At 39.8% G+C, this 21283-nt stretch overlaps 1 protein-coding gene across 3 annotated transcripts in view; it reads right to left on the reverse strand.

Moving 5' to 3' along the window:
• ADNP (activity-dependent neuroprotector homeobox) overlaps positions 1-21283 on the reverse strand; it is a 29603-nt gene extending 8320 nt beyond the window's left edge. Inside the window, exons 1-3 of one of the 3 annotated variants that reach the window (XM_010835100.1) lie at positions 19507-21283; positions 18488-18600; positions 1273-1385 (exon numbers count right to left, since the gene is read on the reverse strand). In XM_010835100.1, coding sequence (XP_010833402.1) covers positions 1273-1380 — 108 coding nt within the window. In that variant the 5' untranslated portion in view covers positions 1381-1385; positions 18488-18600; positions 19507-21283. Of the gene's footprint in view, positions 1-1272; positions 1386-18487 lie in introns of all 3 variants that reach the window. The other 2 variants (XM_010835099.1, XM_010835098.1) reach the window with 2 other exon arrangements.

The following is a 21283-nucleotide window of genomic DNA, read 5'->3' on the forward strand; positions in this document are numbered from 1 at the left end:
AAAAATTTCCCCCCCCCCCCCCCGCAAGCTTGAGCTAGGAATATTAAGTTTTATGGTAAAATTCCTCTTGTTCCCAAAAGGTTCACAGTTCAGTGTGGAATATCAAGTATACATAAATATATTCCAGAGTACGTAGTGGGTGTAATAGGGATGAACAAATCAAATGTAGGATAGGAAAAGTACCTTTAATATTTGCACTATTTATTCTTGTGAAGATTACCCCACTGCATGGGAAGTAAATGGACTACTTCATCAGGTAGATCTACCTGTACCTGAAGTATTGGAGAGGGTGTGGAGTGAACTTCCACACTGGGGATGACATAGCTAGAGAAATCCAATTCTGAGAAGCTTTAGTCTTCATGATATGCCCCTAGAGTATGTAAGGGAACCAGGAAAAGAAAACCTGTTGCATGAAGGAAATTGCTTTTTCACTTTCAATTTCTTCCCAACATTTACCAAGTGCCTGTTGCGTGCCCAGCACTGTGCTAGGTGCTGAGGAGACACAGATGGGCAAGGTAGTTACAGTCCCTGGCCAGCTGGAACATAAAAGGCTAGTGGGAAAAACAGCTTTAAACATTTCTTTCCAATCAGAGGTTTCTGATCCACTAAGCACAAGATCAGAGTAATGAGATCTAGAAGAGGAGACCACTGCACTGGTTATCCCACAGGGCTGGTAGAAAGCTCACAGAATAAAAGGCGAGAAAAACAGTTTGTAAAGTGCAAACTGTTCCCGAGGGAAAGACAATAGTCTACGATGGGTCAAAAGGGCCTACAAACGCTCAAACCCGAGGAAAGAGACGACGAGCTCCCAAGCACTGCGCCTCAGCAATCAGGAGGCCGGCCAAACACTCAGGCACATCGGAAGGAGAACGGGCTCCGGAGTCCCACAGACAGACCTGCCACATGCTCAGCTGTGAGGGGACCTAGTCCTTTGCTGGTTCTTCACATGCGTATCTGAGAGAAGAATTCCTATACCCCCCTAGGGGCTGTTTTAAAGGATTTGAATTTAGAGACCATTTTAAAGCACCTAGTAGAAAACGTCCGACGTGGCACGTTCTCAGTGGTAACTGCTTTTGCTTCAGGACGCAAAGATGAAAAAGCCCACTTTAGGGAGAAGGGAACAAGTTAGGCTAATTGAGAAAGTTCTAGCAAAGCTAATGCTGCAGTTAAACTTCAGAATCGCACCTAAAAACGAACGATCCTGGCCACCGACACAAAGTAAGGGAGCAGAAGCTGAGTCGTGTGAAAATTAGAAAACGGCATGCTACTTACTTCTATGTGTTCTTTACAGTATTCCAACCCAATGTCACTAAGTATTTTTTTCACAGTTTTCCGGGCTTTTCTTAAACTGCCAAGATTGTTGACAGGAAGTTGGAACATAGTTTCTATTGGAAAAAAAAATTTAAGTCAAGTCAAAACACGAGCAACTTGCAATATTTACTAATTCCACTGATGGTAGGATCATAAACCCTGGCCCAGTATGACAAAAAAAGGTGAGTAGATATCCTTATCCAGTATGTTCTGAACCCTTAAAGGAAGCACAGCCTGACCTTCTCTACCTCTAACAGGACATTTTATGCTGTAGATGACATGAATCCAGTGAGGCAGAGTTCTGATCAGACCTTTAAAAAACCAGTTTGGGATGAAATATTTAAAGTTGAGAATTAGGATTATATCCCAACCGATTACTTTAAAATCAAATGTGAATGTTTTTCTCCTTGTGATGTTGAACCTCTGAAAACAGAAAAATGTTCACCATTTCAGTGTCATTACCACCTAATCTTGAGTGCCAGAGAAAGTAAGTTTGTGTTGCCTGGGAACTATCCTGCAGATTGTGACGGGACTGGGAGTTTCTGCACACTACCCAAACTAGGCATGGATGGCCGTGTATCCCGCCCCACAGTCGGCACCACTCCTGGACAAAGGCGCTCTCGTGCCGTGGAGTCAGTGCAGAGACGGGGACAGCCCGCACTAGGCGTCAGAACAAACGGTTAACTGACAGAATCAGGGGATCCTTCTGAGAAAGGAAAAGCTTCTGAGGGAACTGAAATATGAGGGAACTGAAAAATTATTTAAATGACCCAATACATAAAAGCAGAAATTTAGATCCACTTTTCCAAGTTCCTTAAAAACAATGGTTAAGAAAATAAGATAAAACTTGGGCAACTGATAATTTGTATGGCTTGCAAAGTGACCATGAATGTTCCCTACACAGCAGGGTAAAAATTTATCATTGACTTAATAATCTAAATAAAATTTACAGGCTATAACTCTAAAGACCAAAACCAGGCAGAAACAAAAGCCAATACATTAGGATTTAAAGTTCAGTACATGCAAATCTGGCTTTCTAATCATTAAGGCTGTCACTCTCATACCACCACCGTTTGTAAACCACGATCATAAAGTCAACTAATTCAACTGTGGTAAGATAAGTTACTGCACTACTATTCTAGAAATCAATATTAACTATGAAAAATGAGGGGGAAAATGAATCTTACCAAAAACCCCAGCAACTTCCAGAAATCCTAAATCTGGATATATTACCAGAACTTGGTATACCTGAGGCCAAAAGCAGCATGCAGCTCACTGAGACAAACGTCCTCACGATGGAACCCTAGTTAGTCATAAAGCATGGCTCTGGCGTCCTCTGCACACTCTGCATCTCATTCTGCCCAGTATTTTAGCCAACAGACAGGGAAGTCAGTTCTGGTGCAAACTGATTTGCATTAAAGGCCAAATTCACTATCCCTTATGGAAATTTTACTGCTAAATTGTTTTGAACCATCTTTTTGATTCAAAAAATCTGTTGCTTAATAAACTGATTAAAAAGAAAAGAAAAAAAAAAAGGTTCCCACAAACTAGGTCATTTAGAGAAAACCACCTGACAGAAAAGTGTTTCAGAAATAAAGGAGGTGTTCTAGGCTAATTCTGAAGAGACCAAGCATCACAATGAATTCTGAGAAGAGACATCTTATTTCTCCATTCATTTCATAAACTCTCCATGGGCCCAAATCCAATTCTTCTGGAACTTCCATGTTAATCCCATTCCACTTCAGAGCAGAGATGTGACCCAAAGACAGCCCTTTCTGGTTTTCCCTGCCTCCTGGAAAAGCAGCTCAACATCTTAGTAAAACAAATATAGAAAGATTTGGAAATGCCACCACACACAGAAAACATCCTGGGGAGTCAAACTGCAGCTCAGGATGAAAGAAAACCCCATTTCCTACGGAGAACACCGGTGTTCTAAGTGCCTGCCCCACAACAGCTAACAAAGTTGGTGTAAGACTTCCGAGTGAGGCACACCTCACTGCTCCATGGTACCCAATGTTATCTACCTACAGCTGTGAAAAAGTTAGAATATGCTCATAAGGGAGCTTAGCTACAAAATCTTACATATAAAAGATGATTATTTCAGCCATAAAGTAAATTTCTTCAGTTTACTTGAGTTGAATGAAACAGTCTTATAAATAATGACACTGCTTACTGGAAAATGCTGTACAGAAAATGGTTATTCTACAATTAGCTAGGAGGAATCCAAGTTAAAGTTTACATTGAAAGATGAAAAATATTCTCGGTTAAGATGGTAACTGTCTTCATAAGCAGGTTTCTGACATTTCTGATCATCTTGGGAATTCTATCATTTGCCCCTTTCCCTGGATGAAGGTACCCTTCACGGAGACCATCTCCAAAATTTTGTCCATCTGGAGCTAGAATAACACATTCATGTGTGTTAGCACCCTCAAAAACAATTAAAACTTCCTCTAGCTTTTCACTTACTGAATAAAACACTTTTTTCAGATATAAAGCAGGTACATGGTATAGAAATACAATGAGTGAAGAAGGCTCCCTCCTACTCCTATCTTCCATTTCCTGTGTGTATTTCTTCAGTTTTTCTATGCCGACAACAAGCCAAAGATTCCTTGAAAGAAAGTCTCCAACAACCTCTATCAGCTAATGTTAGAATTATTATGGGTGATTAGAAAAAGAACTCAAGGGCCCTATGTTTTTTTATTTTTTTCCCAGCTCATTGCTTGCTGTTAAGAAACAACTTCAAATCAACAGCTTCCTTTGGGGTTCATTGATGTTATCTATTTGATTCTTGTTTAAAAACATTTAAAAGACACTGGCCTCTGCTTCACCCCTTAAAAGCCTTTTGAATCAGAAACTGAATCAAAGGGCCCACACCTTCCTATTTATTCTGTTCTTAACTGGGAAGGGAGAAGGACAGAGTAAATAGGCAGTTGACTGCCTGAGGTTAAGGGGAACTCCTCACTTCTGAACAGACCTGAAAATATTCACCATCATTGTTCTTAGGGAGGAAGGTGTCTTACGATAACATCAAACTGTCTAGAGGTGGGCACTGAAAGGAGTACAGAGGGATGGGCATGCTCTCCAGATTTGCCCCCAAGTGGCTAACCATTCTCATGAGCCTCCTTGGCTATCAGAATGGCCACTTTCAGCAGGTCAGCACCACTATCCGAATACTAAGGAAAGCTTCCTTTAGCCAAACCATACACTTCTGGGCTCACAGCATAAAAAAGGGGAAAATATCCAATTTAATAGAATGAAACCACTGTTCATCGGTTCATCAATCATTTGGAGCACTTTATCCATTAATGTGCTAAATATAGAGAGCTGAACAGGATACAGTTCTTCCCCTTCAACAGCCCATCTTGCTTCTCGGGTATACAGCAGGCACTGGGTCACTGGAGTAAAGGAGACACTCGTTCCCCTCCCTGTCCAGCTTCCTCTTGGAACCGCCAGAGCAGAGAGTATATGACTCTGGTTAACCAATTAGTGTTCTCTCTCTGAAGATTCTGATTAAGTACAGACTTTGACATGTGCCCCAAACAGGGCTAACAGTGAGCATGAGAAAAGCACAGAACAGAAAACTTTCCCGCTGCTGCTGCTGCTGCTAGATCCTCAATCCAGCTGTGCCCGAAAGACAGTCCTCTTGATTTCACCATTCCTCCCCCAAACTTTTCATAAACAAGTACAAGCATATCATCACTTTTGCTTAAGTTTTAGTTCATGGTGCTTGCAACCAAAAGTTTTGGTAGTGGGAAACAGAAGAGGAAGTAAGTAAGAGGGAAGATTGGGAATTTTATGCAAAATAATTACATTCGTGAACTGGGAGTAGTAGGAATTTGTCAGGAAGATACAATTATTCTGAAAGAGGCATCGGGCCCTGGTTTCATTAATTAAAAACAAAAACACTTTATAGGAAGAGTAAAACACCTGGTAAATTCTAAAAGATTTTGGGAAAAGTTCAAACTCATTAATAATGGAGTTAACATTACTAAGTCTTTTATTAACTGAAGTGAATTTTGGTTAAGCATATGCCATCTGATGAACTACACTTAAATCTTCAATTTTTGAGAATGATTTAAATTCACTACTGAATATTTCAGCCATATTCCTTCTTATCAATCTCTGCAAAATATACCCATACCTACTGATTAGGGCCAAAACACTAAAGTTTTACTAATAATCCCGGCCATATTCCCTCTCAGAAATAACTCCTTCCTCAGAAAGCAAGAGTCAGATGATTGAAATGAAAATATGTGATCTGAGGCCATAGGGTACAGATGATTTAAAACCATATGAATTCTAACTATACATAAGACTGATCAAATGCATGAACCTCTTATCTCAAAAGCAAAAATACTCCTTCACACCAACTACAAAGAGGTAAGTAAAAGCAGAAAGAGCCTGCCTCACGAGAAAGTATCTACAGGTCAAATCTTGACAGAAGGATCATGACACATCAATGACTGTGAACTTTATTTAGGCAAAGAGGTCATTAACTGACAAACACAATAACCATCGTTTCAGAAACGAGCTCTGCCAGGAGGCTTAAACCTTGTCAGGGGCTGCACTCAGGCTCATCTGGGCCAAGAACACGGAGAGGAGCCCAACAGACGACAGTGCTAGTTCAGGAGGCTGAAGGCAAGATGTGTAGGACCAACAGACAGCAGGGCTTGTCTGTACACTGCAGTCCCTCAGCAAAGACACCATATCAAGGACAGCATCATTTTGTCCCTGTTTTTAGAAGAAAAGCATTTATAATTGCACCATCAAAGTAAAAACAAAACAAAAAGAACCCCCATGAAACCCAATATTAAACCTTTGTCTGCTGCTGCTGCTGCTAAGTCGCTTCTGTCATGTCTGACTCTGTGTGACCCCATAGACGGCAGCCCACCAGGCTCCCTCGTCCCTGGGATTCTCCAGGCAAGAACACTGGAATGGGTTGCCATTTCCTTCTCCAATGCATGAAAGTGAAAAGTGAAAGTGAAGTCGCTCAGTTGTGTCCGACTCTTAGCGACCTCATGGACTGCAGCCCACCAGGCTCGTCCTTCCATGGGATCTTCCAGGCAAGAGTACTGGAGTGGGGCGCCACTGCCTTCTCCGAAACCTTTGACTAGCCATACATAATTGAGTCAGGAAAGAAAAAAAAACCAACCTCCAAATCAAACTTCTACAGATTATATTTTAAATAACTGCAAGTATGGATCTAGTACAGCATTTTCCAGTATACAAATTCTTCATATTTTTATGTGCATTCTTACATGTTTCAAGTTGCTAATAAAAATATATGGTGCTAATTTAACAGGCCAGCAAATACAGAAGTAAATACAGTAGTGTGTCCTGGTTTCCAGCACCTGCAGGCATAACTCTGATACTTTATGTAGGAAGTGAAATCTGAACATACGCTAGAATGACAAGTACTATATCAGTTATACTAGTGAATGCAAACCTACAATTTTCATGGAGAAAAGCATTTCTAACACTATTGAGAGGCAGACCAGACCAGGTTTTTGGTAAAACCTGAACATAAGTTGCTTAGTCTAAACCAGTGGTTTCCACTGCCCCCACCTGACCTTAAAGAGATGAAATCCTTGTTTTTAAAGAAATCTTACTTGGGGACTTCCCTGGTGGTCCAGTGGCTAAGACTCCTCACTCCCAATGCAGAGAGCCTGGGTTCGATTCCTGGTCAGGGAACTAGATCCCACATGCCACAACTAAGATCAAAGATTCTGTGTGCTGCAACCAAGATCCAGGGCGCCAAATTAAAAAAAAAAAAAGAAAAAAAAAGAAATCTTACTTGAAATATGAAAAGGATAAAAAAATGGAGAGAGGGGCTCAGGTTGATAGAAAGAGGAAGAAGGAAAAGTTCTCCAAGTCTCTCATTGAAACAGTAACTTGTCTAAACTAAGCTCAATATGCAAATTTATGCCAAGGTCACCCAAAGCATTAAATCTGATGGCTAGAGCAGAATTCCAGTGGTTTACTGAAAATCTCCCCTGAATAAAATTACAGTCTTATCAGAATACAGTTACAGGAAGCCCACAGTAAGCTTAAGAATTAGGACACAGTTTATACTCCTCTGTTTTCTAAACATTTCTACATTAAAGCTGTTAAAAACAAAAACAAAAACAAAAACACCTCTCTGGAAACATCTTTTTGGTAAGGAGTTGGGGAGAATCAAAGGCCAGAAATGATGCCATTACTAGTGAAGAAAAAAAAAAAAGGCAGCGATATATTCTAAGTCAATAAAAAAAATCAGGAAGACATTCAAATACATACTACAATATATACTACATTCAAATATACTACAGTATAAACAATTTCAGTTCTGGTACATCATCAACCCAAATTAATATGTAAGAAATTCAGATCCTAAATACTTAAAACAATATTCCACTTAATGTTGGTACAAGTATTTATATAACCCAAACTGGGGTTTTTAAGTCAGTATTTGAAATTTCTTTAAACCACTGATCTAACTAAATAATATTTAAAGTTATGCTCTTTTCTAAGAGGCGTAGGCATTTGAAGAGAAACAGGAAGAGAATTAAAGCATCAGGTACTCCACTGCTACCCATGATGGCACTTAAAAATATGTGTGTGATGTCTTTGTGGAAACATTTTGGACCTGTTAAGTTAAAAACTACTCAGGCAGAAGGAAAACTTCATTTCCATATTTCTGTCACCCCTCAGCAACATATTTAATACTATAAATATCACTCACTGAGTAAAAGTGTGGTCACTATAAAACACTTTCTTTTTATAACCAGTAAGTGTTTATCTTTCCTGACTATTCTGGGATCCCAAGTGGTGAACATAGACACCTTACATGCTTTTCAGGTTGTCACTAGCCCTACATTTAAATTAAGCCAGATGTAAAAAGGTTTATACATTTGTATTTTAAGGAAATGAACCTTGTAAAGCCTTTCTAGAACAACCCTCTGATGAGTGAACACATCGGGAGTGTAGAGCCTACATCCAGTCTGGAAGCAATCACCCCACTCAATCTTTTCCTAAAACACAGACCCGAACAGAAGCAGCTTATCTTTCAATTTCCTATAACTGTGGGCAAAAGACCTTCCAGATGCCACAGGCTCTTCACATAAAAGGCAGCTGGGTCTCCTCCTTTTCCTCTCTTCCTCAATCTCAAACACAACAAAACAAGTAACTGACTATCCAGGAATAGAATGCTACTCTGGATTAGTGGATAAAACTGTGCAGCATAAAAGAAAGTTCAGTCTCCTTTTCACCAGAAAATGTTCAGTAGTGCCAAGGAATTTGGAAAGCCCAGAGGGATCAGAAAAAGAAACTACTTCGCCAATGAAGATACACTTGCACCAAAGGTAAATTTAAATACTAAACATCAATTATGTTGCTTAGGATAATCATATTAGAACACTGTTAATAAAGACAAGAAGCAAATAGGAAATGTAACTAATTTTTCTTCTGTTCTTAACTACTAACTGAATTTTTCCCACTATTCTTTCAGTTTGATAATAAAAGAAACCCAATTAAAAAAACATTTTCAAGTTTTTAACCAAATCAGTTATTAAACCCCTTATAACTAAGTTTTCCTATTTCTCTGGTAGGTAGACTGTATTTATGCAAGGCAAAATGTCTGTATTCTCTAGATACAGCATCCTGTACAGAAATGTTTTATCACAGGGACACTTCTGTCCCCTCTCTATAAACAGTGTGTGACTCTCTCCCACACACAGCTCTGCTCTAAGAGACTGTCTGCCTGACTGCTTAGTGTGAGCGAAGCACAAACTCCACCAGGCAGCTTGTCCCGCGCGGAACAGTTGTGTTCACGAGTTTACTCGACACGCTCTGAAAGCAGCCCAGGACTCTCGGTTCAGCTGCGTAAGTCTAAACACTGAGCTGCCCAACAGCCTTTCCAGGTGTTCACCCCTCCCTGCTCCCCTCCCAGGAGCCCCCTCTCCAAGCTCCCACGCTCAGTGCTTCTCACAGCTCCTTCCCTCCTCACCTCAGCCAGTCCCCAGCAAATGGGCTCCAGCTGGCCAATCTCTGGTGCCCTGTTAAAACATGGTTACTTCAGGCGTGACATGATCAGGCCAAGAGGGACAATGCTTCCATAGTTCTCAATATGATTTTTAAACTAATGCTCCTAAAAGGTGCATCTGTATTGGCTGCATTCACTTCACACACACGACTACAAACAGCCTTTTTCATTTTGGCATCATGTGCCATCGTTTTCAGCATTAGCTGGTTTAGCTGATGAGAAAAAGATACTCTATTCTGAATACGTGTCTGGTTACAAAAGAAATAACTATCAACAATCTTTAGGCATCTTCTCATTGAAGGGGCATGGACGTACAGGCCTTAAGAAGGACAAAAGATTAAGATTCATATTTCAAATCATAGTATCAACTGAAATCAATTATGAAAATGCAGCACTCTGAATCACTGAGAAGAATCTAGGGTTTTACTTAATCTAAACTCTTCTTGTTTTACAGAGAAGCAACTGAGAAGCACCCGGCTTAAGGGCAACGAGCGTGTCACTCACAGAGCTGGGTCTCAAGGTCATCTTCAGACCTAGGATGCAGTGTTCTTCCTATTATCCATGCAGAGGAAGCTCTGATCACTGACATTAATTAAAAGTAAACAATGCCTATGATATACACACATCTGAAAGTGTCAAGACTTTAATATCCAAGGATGAAATAACCATAAATAATTCAGTCAAACCAGCTCAAACAGAGATATAAGATTAAGAATGCATACATACATCTCAGATCAGATGGTCCCATTACCTTCAAAGAAGTGAGACATGAACTCAGCTCTGACTGAGACCACTTGCCCTACAGTGCTTTAAACATCACTATGGATGCCGACAGTTACTAGATGGTCACATCTGAGAGACAGCTTTCTATCCAAGTTGTAATGGCAGCATCTTGCAAAATGAGAACCACAATCTTAGAATCCTTAAATAAAATAGCTTTTAAAAAGCCAGATGTATATTCTAGGTCTCCCTTATGATAATGAACCAGTTAACCATTATCATGCTGAAAGAGTGTTCTGAGAACTGCCTAGAAAAAGCAGAGGCTTTAGCCATCTTTTTTCTTTCTCTAAGGGCAAGGGCAGGCGGGGGACTAGTCTGCTCTCAACTGCCTCTAAAGCTCAGGTTCCTTTCCCCTGCCAAATCCTGTTCATTACTGTTACAAAGGCAACTGAGAAATGAAAACACATGTCCAGGCAAAAGCTTGCACACACATGTTCTCCACATTATTCGTAATATCCAAGAAGGAGAATCAACCCAAATCTCCATCAACTGATAAATGGTTAAGTAAAATGTGGTAATATCGATACAATGGGATATGATTTAGCCATAAAAAGGAGTGAAATGCTGATATATGCTCAATACAATGAACCCTGAAAATACCATGCCAAATGAAAAGTCACAAATGGCCACTTATTGTATGATTCCATTTACATGAAGTATCTAGAAAAGGCAAATCTCAGAGACAGGAGATTAAAGTTGCCTAAGGTTGGAGGAGTTGTGGGGGCAGGGAGGGAATAGAAGGTGCCTGCTACTGGGTACTAACTAGGGTCTTGGTGGGGTGAAGAAAATATTTAAAAATTAATTGTGGTGATAGCTGCACAACTCTGAATATACTAGAAAACACTGAATCATATACTTTAAATGGGTGAACTGTATGAAATACAAAAAATATTTTAAGCTGTTAACAGGCCTAAGATTACAAAATGTAGATAAGGTGACGAACACAAATAATTTTACCCAAAGACAAGACAACAGTAAATACTGGGGTATACTTATCCTTCCAGATTTTATGCATGCATAATTTTTCTTAAAACAACAACAACACACACACACAAAAAGGGAATCAATGTATTTTATTCAGCATTTACTCACACAGCAAGAAAACCCATATTGCTTGAAAATTTTCTAAATTAATTTTTAAGAATTATGCATTCCAATATAGCAGATACTAGCCACACACGGCTCCTATGCACTTAAAATGAGGCTAGTCTGAACTGAGCTGAGATGCTTTAAACTTCCGCCACACTACCATCACCACTATCCATCTCCACAACTCCTTCACCTTGCAGAACCGAAACTCCATCTGCATCAAAGAGCAACGCTCCATCTCTCCCCTCCCATATGCACCTGGCAACCACCACGCTGGTGGCCTCTATGATTCTGACCACTCGAAGTACTTCACAGAAGTGGAATAATAAATACCTGTCCTTTTGTGACTACTTATTCTACTCAGCATAAATGCCTGTAAGGTTTACCCAGCTGTAGCATCACATCAGATCTTCTTTCCCTTTCAGGCTGGACAACATTCCATGCTATGTAGGCATCACATTTATCCATTCACCTGCTGGTGGACACTTGCTCTTTCAGCTACTCTGAATAACACTGCTGGGAACATGGGTGTACAAGCAGCTCTCACAGACAAACGTGTGTGTTGCTACATCACGTGGTAACCCTGTGGCTCTGCCATTTACACTCCCAAGTGTACAGGTTCCAATTTCTTCACCTCCTCACCAACACTTGTTTTTCTCTTTTTGACAGTAAGCATCTTAATGGGTGTGAGGTTATTACTTTCATCATAATTTAAATTTGCTTTTCCCTAAAGATTAGCGATGTTGAGCAGCTTTCCATGCACTTTTTGGCAATTAATATATCTTCTTTACCCATCTAGATTTGCTTTTAAGCATAACATATATTTGAGATTTCCAATGCTTAGTATGAAAAAAAATGCAAAGTATCTCATAAATAACCTTCCAAAAATAGACTGCATGTTGAAATGACAATACTTTGGATATGCTGGATTGAAAATTATTCATTTCACTTTTTATTTTTTAAAAAGTAGCTACTGGAAACCTGGAAAAACCTCAAAGATATTATGCTAAGCAAAATAAACCTGTCACAAAAGACAAATATTCCATGATTCCACTCACTTGAGACACCAAGAGTAGTGAAATTCACAGAGATAGAAAGTAGAAGGTGGCTGCCGAGGACTGGCAGGGAGGGGAGAGTGAGGATTTACTGTTTAACAGGGACAGAGTTTGCACTTTGCAAGATGTAAAAGTTCTGGAGATGGATGGTGGTAACTGCTGCACAATAATCTGAGTGTACTTAACGGCACAGAACTGTACACTTGAAAGTGGCTGGTTAACGTGATGCATCGATTTTATGTCCTGTATATTTTACCACAATTCAAGTTAAAAAAAAAAGTGACTATCAGAAAAATACAAGACAAAAGTAGTGAATACAGAAGCAGATAAGGCTGTTATTAAGTATCTGTTAAGACTGTTTAAAGTTTCCTTTGAACAGGATAGATCCTTTAGAGCAAGTCCTGGATGTAATAAAAGAACTCTGAAGGCCTTTACAAATTTCTAGACCATTTTGGACTATATTAAATGAGCGCTTCTCTGGTAATACATGAATGGCCTCCAAACTGTTAAGTACTTAAAAAGATAAACCTTAGTAGAGAGTCCACTTTCCTGGCAAAACTGCTTCACTCCAAGAGACCAGGAACAGAGGACTATATCACTTTTGTCCAAGATTGTAAAATTCACTCTGTCTTAACCAACAGTTTAACCCAGGTAGGGTTACTTTAATGAGAAGTTCAATTATATTTTTATTTTGCAAAAAATTGAAATGATTCTACAGCAGGTAGCAGCAAGCAGTACAGAAATTTTCACATAATTTTCATGTATTAAACTTTCAAATCACCGTAAGTTTCTTTCAAACAGTTACAGGATAGAACTGGACAAAAGGAGAGGCCCTAGGAAAAACAAAACAGGAAGCCTTTCCAAAGGTAACAGAATGCTGAAAAATTTAACAGCTTAAACAAGTACTGTTTCCTTTAGTGTTGGTGTGGTTCATCAGTACTGAACCAGAATCTAACGGGAAGTAAACCACCTAGTTCACCGCATTGTCAGTCACCAAAACTATAATCACATTGTGACTCACAAAGTTTCAACACGCTCGTCAGTGGCTGGCACATGGCATGTACTCAGTAAGCGCAGAATGAACCAACAGTCCCTGTCTACAAAGGGCTTACAGAGCTGACTCCCTATATGCACACACACACACACGTATATGGAAAAAAGAAATGCGTTCAGATGCGTCACAGATTAAACGTTCTGAGGCTAAGAGGGACAGTTCATTCTCGGCAGGGGTGGTCAGGAGAGGGTGGAAGAAACTCCTGCACTGTGGCCACCGTGCTCAGAGAAAAACCTGCATTTACTGCGCGGCTGCTCCCTGAGCTTCTGAGATCTGAGGGAGCGCACACACTGCAGAGCTGCCTGCTCCGTCTGGACAGTCTGCAAACAGCCAAAGCCTTAGGTGTGAGGTAACAATATACAGAAGTGATGGCAGGAGGACAGAGGTAAAAAGTTGAAGCGTAAAACTACAGCCGACCTCAAAATTTGTTTTCCAGCAAGACTATATTGGTTTTATGGACAAAAATTCAGCTTCCTATCAGCCACGTGTAAAAAATCTCTGCCCTTCATACCTTTAAACTTCTGTAATACAATAAGTAGGGCGACATAGTACAAGTACTTTTCTTGCCCTGCTAGAAAAGACGGTACAACATAGTGAAAAGTACAGCTCTAGAGCTCGACAGATCTAGAGATCTGTTTAAATCCTTGCTCTGCGGCTTACTAGGTTTGTGACTCTAAAAATGTTACTTAACCTCTGGAGGTCTGTTTCCTAGGCCATAACCAGTATAACACCATTTCACTGTTCAAATGTCAGAAGAATCAAGATGAAGCCAATTAATGCTTAGAGCAGTTATTACGTTAAACTAGATCAGAAGCTACAGCAATACGTTTGCAAATTATGAGTTCATACCAGGATATAGTCTTTTAAAAAGCACAGACTATTGTTATAACTGAGAATCAGATGTGGTTGCCATACATGTTCCTGAATGCATTATAATGTGCATTTATACTTACACAGATTAGTGTTTCTATACATCACTGTGAGCCATTTATGTTAGAGTCCGCATATTAACTTCACAAGTTCTGTGGCACTTATAATAGTTAATGCAATAGAGCATCCACAAGTACCCAAAATAAACCTAGGTGACTCAGAAATACACAGGTGTGATCTAGAATTTGCTTATAAAGTACATGTGTACTTATAATATAAAATTTGGGTTACTCCTGTTAAAAGGCTTTCAGGCAAAAAGACTAGTGCCTACAACTAGAAACTGTCACTTTTGAGTATTCAGATTTCAGACAAGAACCCTAGAGAAAATGACTGAGAACATGTCTTACATCCCAATCTAGCTTCAGGGAGGGTGTGAGATGGGAAGCATTTCCACATTTCCTCCATTTTAATAGGCGCCCCAGCAAGGCAGGGACACACCGTGGTGAGTGACTCCAGCACTACGCCGCCTACATGGAACTGCACAGCCTCGGAACGGCTTGCTGTCAATGGACAACCAGGTTTCAGAGATGTGACAGAGGGAAATCAAATGAATTCACAGGCAGGTCTAAGAGGACATCCAGATGTGTCCATTTATAAATGTGCATTCAATAGCCTAAGATAGAAAGTAAGTTATCTTCAATTCCTTAGTAAGTTTTCCATGCTCTATCAAAACTAGTCAAAATAATTTCCCCATAGTAATGGGACATGTTTTTCTTACTATTCTTGAATAACAAAATACATAATTTTCTTGAATTACCTTAAGCTATCTCCTACAGTCAAGGCTTAGCAAAAGCATTATTCTTACAGCAGGTTTTGCCACTTGATGACTCAATCCTTACACTTTCCACAAAAGCTTTATTTTTCTTATCTCAAACCAGGATTCTTAAGCACTCCCTGCATTTGAACACAGCGAGTCTCGCTTCGTCTTCTTCACCAGAGCAAGAATTAATTGCTGACTTAAAATGTACAATATGTAAATTTTAATAAATCCCACCACATTTCCTCTAGATAGAGGTTTCTTCAGATACATTAGGTTTCAAGAGACCACTCATACAGGTCCTCAATTGTTGCCAGCTCCCACCAGAAAAGGAAAGCCTTACAAATTTTCAAGGGAAGCTCAAGTTTCCATAAGCTCTTAAGTGGGAGCATAGAGGGTTCAGAAAAAGACAGAAAAGGCAGAAGGGCAAAAGACAGCAATTATCTGTCTAAGCAAAAATTACTGCTCAGAGGAGAGAAGGAACAAGACTGTCCTAAAACAAAACACTGGGAAGAGCAACAGACCATAAACAAACTTTCCTTTCAGATCCTTATACAGGCAACTTCAAACCTCACACAGTTGCTACTTCTTCAACTACCACTGGCACAACTCTCACTCATCAAGAAGCTAGTGTACAGCCAGATGCTTTAACTGCACGGCCTACCTGGGATCCTTGGGTGTTAGCTGACATCCAAACACACAACATCACTATGGAGTTACGAAGCACTCATCTGGGCCCTCATTAGCCCAACAGCTCACAGGGGCACTATAAAAGCCTGTGCTCCAAACACAGGCCTGGGAGCCGGGCCGGACACATTCCAAAGCTCACTTCACTGCTGCACACCGCAGTGCCTTGATTTCCCTACTTGTGAAACAAGGACAGTCCTCAGAGAATTGAGAATGGTTTATAAAGTGCTAAGAAAATGATACCAATATTAAAGGCTTTGACCAAATCATATGTGAAATGACATACAAACAGCTCAAAGCTAAGAGACTCAATTACAATCTACACCCTTACTGGAGAAGCAATTAGGATGTGGAAGGATTTGCTTTTAATTCTAAGAGATGGTCCACGCAGGAGTCTCTTACAGATTCCGTGCGTGTTTTTAGCTACAACGCAGTCTTATACTGTGGCATACGTTCAGGGCGGTCTTCCCCTGGTAATTCTATTCAAAGTCTTTCATGCTCTTCTCCTTAATTTTCAAGCCTTTATTTCTGGAACACTGCTAAAATTCTTGAGATAATCAAGATTTCTCTAGCTGCTGTCTTGGAACTAAGCTAGGGATCAATAAAACCAAGGAGGCCTGTGACTGCATCTGAAGACAGAGGACAGGAACACATACAAGGAGATACACAACACATACACAACACATACACAACAATTGTAACTGAGGACTGTAACAGTGAAAAGAATTCTGCATTTTACACTTATTAGAACACAAATGTGCACCCCCTCATCAAAACTCACTTTACATAGCTGGCTCACATTTTACCTGTGACTTCCTGTATACAAGCATATCCCTACATAATCAAGGTGAGAGAGAGATATGTATCTCCCAGTTTGAGAAGCCTGCTAATATACAGAGAGCCTTCTCCTTCCAGTGAAGCAGAGGATGAATTCTCATTTCCACCGACCCCTCAACTGGCAGATTATCAAAGACAGGTTGTGATCAAAACAAAGGTATAAGGGGTACTGAGACCCTAAGAGACTGAGGGAACCCTATCCTCCATCCCCTCACTTTCCAATGAACTGAATCAGGCAAACAAACAGAAAAATACAGTCACGTGGAGCGGTGGCCACTCAGCAATCCAGGTGGAAGGTGCCAATGTGTAAACAAGAAACAGCCTCGACGTTCAAAATATCAATTCACTTAATTAGTGTGGGGTTTGGCTCACACCAGGTTCAAACACCAAGTTTCCAAACTAACAACACAAACCGTGTAACCAACAGAGATGCACATCAGCAAAACCTGGCATTCACTCCAGACTTAACGCTGCAAGTTCTTATAGAACCAGGGGAGGAAAACCTTTCGAAGTTTACATGATGCTAGCAACACATCAAGGTCTGTGAATTTAATTATAATTAATACACAGTAACATTTCTCTTCATGTTCATGCCTCTTAGGCAAATAAATGAAAATTACACTCTCATGGAAAATATTTCACCTTCTGAAGATATAACAGACTCTATGAGGTTTTTTAAAAGTGAAAGTCCTTTGGAAGTCTAGGTTGAACAAGTAGTTTATTACATAACAGTACTTGAGCATCTTGATGTAAGCTATGAATTAGTTTCTAATCTTATAAAACAAGAATTAAATTTTTGTATTTTCACATTAAAAGAAAAGTTTAAGATTTAAACAGATTAAAAAAAAAAAAAAAAAACACCCTGACATTTAATTGATTTTCTCCCCCTGTACACTTAAATATATTGTTTTTAAACATTACGTCTGATATTCGGACCTTTTATCTGTATTTTATTTGTATATATCATTTCAACACTAAAAAAGTATAATGTGTGTGTGTGTGTGTGTGTGTATATATATCCACCCATCTATTAAGAAAATCAATCTGCCAAGGTCTACGACAACTTATGCATTTTGTTATTTACGCATGGTTCTCAAAAGAAAAAATACTACTTTCAGAATAAATTCTCAAGTATTCTTTTTATTTTTCCCCTACCCAAGGAGGGATCCCTACTTGTTCCTTTATAACAGAAAAGCCCTATCTTCCTTATTAAACTGTATTTTTCACAATTAAATGTGCAGTCAGAATGTGTACATTAACCACCAGATTGCTACTTAAATACTAAAAACTACTTTTAATATTTTCTAAAACTTACCAGTAGTTACACTTCAATATATAATGCACCTAATGTAATTATACTTCTAGCAATCAAATACAAATAATAAACACATGTAGGAGTGTATGTCACTAATAAAATCAAAAGCCATTTTTATTTGATAAAAGCCTATTGATTATTTGCAAACAAGTACACATTCATGGAAAGGTTTGTTCTGATCAGAGAATGTTTCAGGTTTTTAGAAGCTTAGCAACTCTTGAGACGGGGTCATCAAAATAATAATAATCTAGAACTTACTTGCCATTTAATCTATCCAACTTGGTGGCATTCTATTCTTAACATAAACAGTATTATAACTTTTCCTGCACTCCGGTTTAAGGAAAAAAAGACAAACTGAAGTAAAACAAATTCATAACAGGTATGTTTAAAACCAATGACTTTCAGAATAAGGAGGACCAAGGATCTTTAGAGATTCAGTCCAACTTCCTCTATTTCCTACACAGAGACTTTAAGAACCAAAAACCAAAGATTGAGTTAGTTCAAAGTAAAGCAGTCTCTAGTAAGGCAGTGTTAGGAAATTTTCAAAATGGGCCGAAGACAAAGGAATATTTACCTAAAGTTCAATTAAATAGAATACCCATTCCCCACCCTCTAGTTAATTGAGGCTTTTTAATAAACCCTCACAGTTTACCTAAATTTCAGCCCTTCAAGGCCAACTGTTTCACCTTTTTTTTTGAACGCCAAAATCAGGAAACCTTTGAAATTGCAGAATTTATGCTTTTTAAGAGCTCACAGCAAGTTTTCCTGTAGGGGGAAAATGGCTATTACCACTAAGGACATCAGTTAACATTGTATCTTATGCGTAATTTACTCAATCAAACAGCAACACCTTCACAAACTTCACCTCCAACATAACCCTCAAAGAAGAAACTTTATTCAAATTAGTCATTTAAAAAGTTGTACAACTCTATATCAAACACAAATTCAGGTCAAAATTTTATCTACTTAACAAATACAGTATTTAAAAATTACAAGTAATACCATTTAGATTATATATCTGATTCTTCTAATTACTAAACAAATTATAAAAGCAATTATAGTTAAGTCTCTAATGGAATACCTGAACCAAGCTGCCTCCTTTTCACTCACCAAAATGTTACTTGGTAGCAAATGTCCAATGCAAATTCTCCCTTAAGCATCAACTGGTTAAATATGTTTCAAAGACTACAACATTTATTTTCCCAAAGATTTACCTTGGTGAATCTTTATAAAACACTTGTATTAAGGTCTTAAAAGTACCCCGAGTGTCAATAAACACTGCCAATCTTTGGTAGCAAGTACATGTTCATGGAAAGGCCTGTTCTGATCAGAGAATCTTTACGGTTTCTAAAAGCTCAGCAACTCTTGAGATTGGGTCATCAAAATAACAGCAATTGAAAACTTAAGGTACTTTATACACAAGAGTGCAGAATGAAAATCATTAAAACAATATTAGCAACTTTAAAATTTTCTCTTAAACAAGCCACAAGTCATTTCTCTGTTCAGAACCCATGTCAGCAACCAGCTCTAACCAACCAGCTCTAACTGGTTCCTTGAGGAATGTGGCTAGGCTGAAATTTGGAAGTGTTGGCTTTGGTGGTGACCAAAGAGGAAGAAATCTCTGGCTTCCCTGTTGCTGCAGTTCCCACCCTCCAAAATGAATATACCCACCGGTGTGAATTGACAATGTGGTCCAAAGAGCAAGGCAGGAACGGAGTCCAGATCCTCAAAATGGTAGGACAGGGCATAACCACTAGGCCACCTATCAGTTCAGTACAAAAAGTACAACCCTGCGCATCATGGTGCAAAAGCTGGGGCCTAGGTTTCGCATTGTGCATCTCACACCTATGGAAATAACAAGAGGAGTAAAATCTACAGAAATCAACACACCCTAAGAAGGTGGGTGCTCACAGAAGACTGGTGTCAACACTTTTGCAAAGGCGGTTGGCTACTGGGATAATGAATGGCAATTTCAAGTCCAAAGTTGGAAAGAAGCAAAATTTTACAATCAACTCAGTTGAGTTTAACAGTGGAGAACTCAACATGGGCTTGACGTTTACCAACAAAGCTTTGCAAATCATGACACCCATCTACATGCTTATGAAAATTACTCCCCCACTAAAATCTAACATCCCTCAAGGATTTCGAACTCTCAAAGAGTTGAAAAGACATGGGGCCATGAAGAAGGAATGAAATCAACAATACTCCCCCAAACCTGTTACTCTCAGGTTTTGAACTTTTCCCTTTACCATCTGACCTTGGAAAGATATGGTGACACATTCAAAGCTTAAGGCGGAAGAATTCCAGAGAAGGGGGAATCTGTGTACCAAGATGTGGCAAGGTGATTCGTCAAGAACAAATGTGGATTGTCTAAGGGTCAACACTTTGAAAAAGTCAAAAGAGAAAACTTCTAAACTGCAGGGTGGATTCTTTAATAGAAATAAAATCACTGCTCTTGACTCACTTGATCCTTCACCATGTTGCTGTCAGCTCACCAACTAAGAGTGTCAGAGTGTCTTGCTGGGTCCATTTTCCCATGGTCTGTAGAAGGCGCTGTGAAGCTCATCCTGCTCTAGCTCTGGGGCCCTTCCCCCCTCTGCAGCCTTACCCAGTGCAGGGAATGCGCCCCCTACTGACTCCAACACTCATCGCCTTTAGCCGACTTGGCTGCGGTGCATTTTGGGTGGGGGCTGGTATTTTCTTCATGGCCATAAACCAGAAGCAACAATGCAGATTTATAAAGAAACTCTATCAAGCTACCCAGGAGATTTTTTTTTCCCCTTTCGTTTTGAAGGTTCAAGACATTGGCACAAGAAGCATGAGGGAAAGGGCTTGGGTCTGTGGGGATGGACAGCATTAAAATGGCAAACACAGGAAACAGTTTGGTTCTTTTTCCCTCCTAAGCCTTTGTCTGAGAAATGGGGTTATGGCAAGAACTGTCCAGAGGAACGGGGGAATGCAAGAACATCAAGAAGACTCAGTGTGGTATGTGTGTGGCTGAAAAGAATATTAGGTCTTAGCGCTTGGACTTGGGCAGAAGAGGAAGAGAGGTAATCGCGCCTTTTCCAGCAGACAGGCATCCAGATTTGGGGGGGAGGGGAGGGCAGGGAGGCAGTCCAGAGGAAGAGAAGATGTGAATAAATGGGTGCTCAAAGAACTATTCCCATTCATTGCACTAAAAAAACAAAAAACCCAAACCAAACTCGCAGCTTTCTGGATTTCCATTTTTCACCATCTTATTGCAAAGTTGGGGCTCAGAATGCTCGCAAGAGGTCGTGCTGACCAGGCAGCTGCGATTGAGAAAAGGGGGTAGTGGAGGACTCCGTGGTCAGGATAGAAAGGAGCTGGCATGTTGGGGAGGAAGGACCGCACAGGGGAGGCAAAGACTTTCACTTCGTGCCCTGCATGCTCCCCGCCCCCCCAACCTGTCCCCCCTCCCCCAGCTAAA

The sequence above is a fragment of the Bison bison genome, unplaced genomic scaffold (assembly GCF_000754665.1).
Source record: "Bison bison bison isolate TAMUID 2011002044 unplaced genomic scaffold, Bison_UMD1.0 scf7180017864038, whole genome shotgun sequence".
Lineage (NCBI taxonomy): Eukaryota > Metazoa > Chordata > Mammalia > Artiodactyla > Bovidae > Bison > Bison bison.